The following is a 1,754-nucleotide window of genomic DNA, read 5'->3' as shown; positions in this document are numbered from 1 at the left end:
GTGAGTGGTCAGTCAGCAGGCCCCTCCCCCTGGATGGACTCCACTGAGGATCAGTCAGCACGCTGACTTAATATGTACATAAATGGCTTTCACAAATATTCTTGCTTGTCTTCTTGCCTGTTAAAATGTACTCTGATGCAGTTCTACAGACACAAAATGAATTTGCACACTGATCATAAAATTTAGATTTTGCTCAAGGGATATAAAAGAACTTTTAAACTAGTAATTGCTGCGGTTAAAAAAAGGATTTTCTTCTGTAAATATTTAATGTCGTTTAGTTTTGTATTTAATGCCTTTTTCTTTTAATGGTTTTGACTGAGCCTCCAAATGTGTAACTGGCTGTTAGACTTTCTGATTGGGAGACCACAGGCAGTACGGGTCGGCAGCAACTCATCCAGTACCATCGTGCTTAACACAGGGGTGCCTCAAGGATGCGTACTGAGCCCCCTTCTATTCACTCTGCTGACACACGACTGCACACCAACATACAGCTCCAACTTCTTCTTTAAGTTTGAGGATGATACAACTGTGGTGGGTCTCATCAACAACAACGACGACGAGACAAATTACAGAAGTGAGGTGAGCCGCCTGGCCGGGGGATGTGGTCACAACAACCTATCTCTGAATGTGGAAAAGACAAAGGAGATAGTTGTGGACTTCAGGAAATTGCCCTCCCAGCATGCTCCTCTGAACATCAATGGTACTGCTGTGGAGAAAGTGAGCAGCACCAAGTTCCTTGGTGTAGACATCTCAGAGGACCTGTCCTGGAGTAAGAACACCACATCTCTAGCCAAGAAAGTACCAGCGCCTGTACTTTCTCTGCAAGCTGAGAAGAGCCAGTGCTCCATCCCCAATCATGTGCACCTTCTATAGGGGAGCCATTGAGAGCGTCATGACCAGCTGCATCACAGTGTGGTACGGCACCTGCACAGCATCCTGTCGCAAGTCCCTCCAGCACATTGTGAAAGCAGCTGAGAGGATCGTGGGCACCACTCCCTTCTCTACAAGACCTTCACAACTCCCGCCTCACTCTAAAGGCCCTAAACATAGCGGGTGATCAGACACACCCCATGTACAGCTACTTCAACCTACTGCCATCAGGGAGGAGACTACGAAGTCTACAAGCCAGAACCAGTAAGCAGAGGGACAGCTTTGTTCACCAGGCAGTCAGGAGGATCAACTCACTCCCTGCTCTTCCACTCTTTTATCCTTAATAAACAAGACACATTTCAAAATCAACAACAACACTCAAGTTCAACAAAGAACTCTAAACTGAGATGAACTAAGTCTAACGCTCACTCAATTTGCACTCCTGTTACATTTGCACATTATATTTATAATTCATTAATCCTAATTACACCAGATTCCTCATACATTCACTTTGCACATACAGTATGTTTACCTACTGCTGCATACGCCACTTTACTTGGAATGTAAATGTCAGAGACCTTCTATTTATTTTATTATATATATATTAGGGGTGGGACATGATTAAAAAAATTAATCGAATTAATTCGAAGCGTTGTAATTAATTAATTGAAATTAATCGCATTTCAATATTTAACATGAGAAATATTAATTTAAGTTTGAATGATGAATGAATCAATGAACATAAGCATAAACCTCAACATCTTGTTTATTTTTCCACCAGTCTACTACATAGACCAATAGATGAGTGCAGAAAACAGAGCAAACAGTATTCAGAACACTGACAATTCTGACCAAAAATATAGTTTAATTTTGGGAGTTTTGCT

At 41.9% G+C, this 1,754-nt stretch overlaps 1 protein-coding gene across 1 annotated transcript in view; it reads left to right on the top strand.

The window, feature by feature from the left end:
* Positions 1-390, top strand: part of LOC143475946 (uncharacterized) — a 13,115-nt gene extending 12,725 nt beyond the window's left edge. The window contains exon 17 of the mRNA XM_076973829.1: positions 1-390. This exon is cut by the window's left edge and continues 20 nt beyond it. Coding sequence (XP_076829944.1) covers positions 1-4 — 4 coding nt within the window. The 3' untranslated portion in view covers positions 5-390.
* The last annotated feature ends 1,364 nt before the right edge of the window (positions 391-1,754 follow it).

The sequence above is a fragment of the Brachyhypopomus gauderio genome, chromosome 15, assembly GCF_052324685.1.
Source record: "Brachyhypopomus gauderio isolate BG-103 chromosome 15, BGAUD_0.2, whole genome shotgun sequence".
Taxonomy (NCBI): domain Eukaryota; kingdom Metazoa; phylum Chordata; class Actinopteri; order Gymnotiformes; family Hypopomidae; genus Brachyhypopomus; species Brachyhypopomus gauderio.
This window is presented reverse-complemented; position numbering and strand designations above follow the sequence as displayed.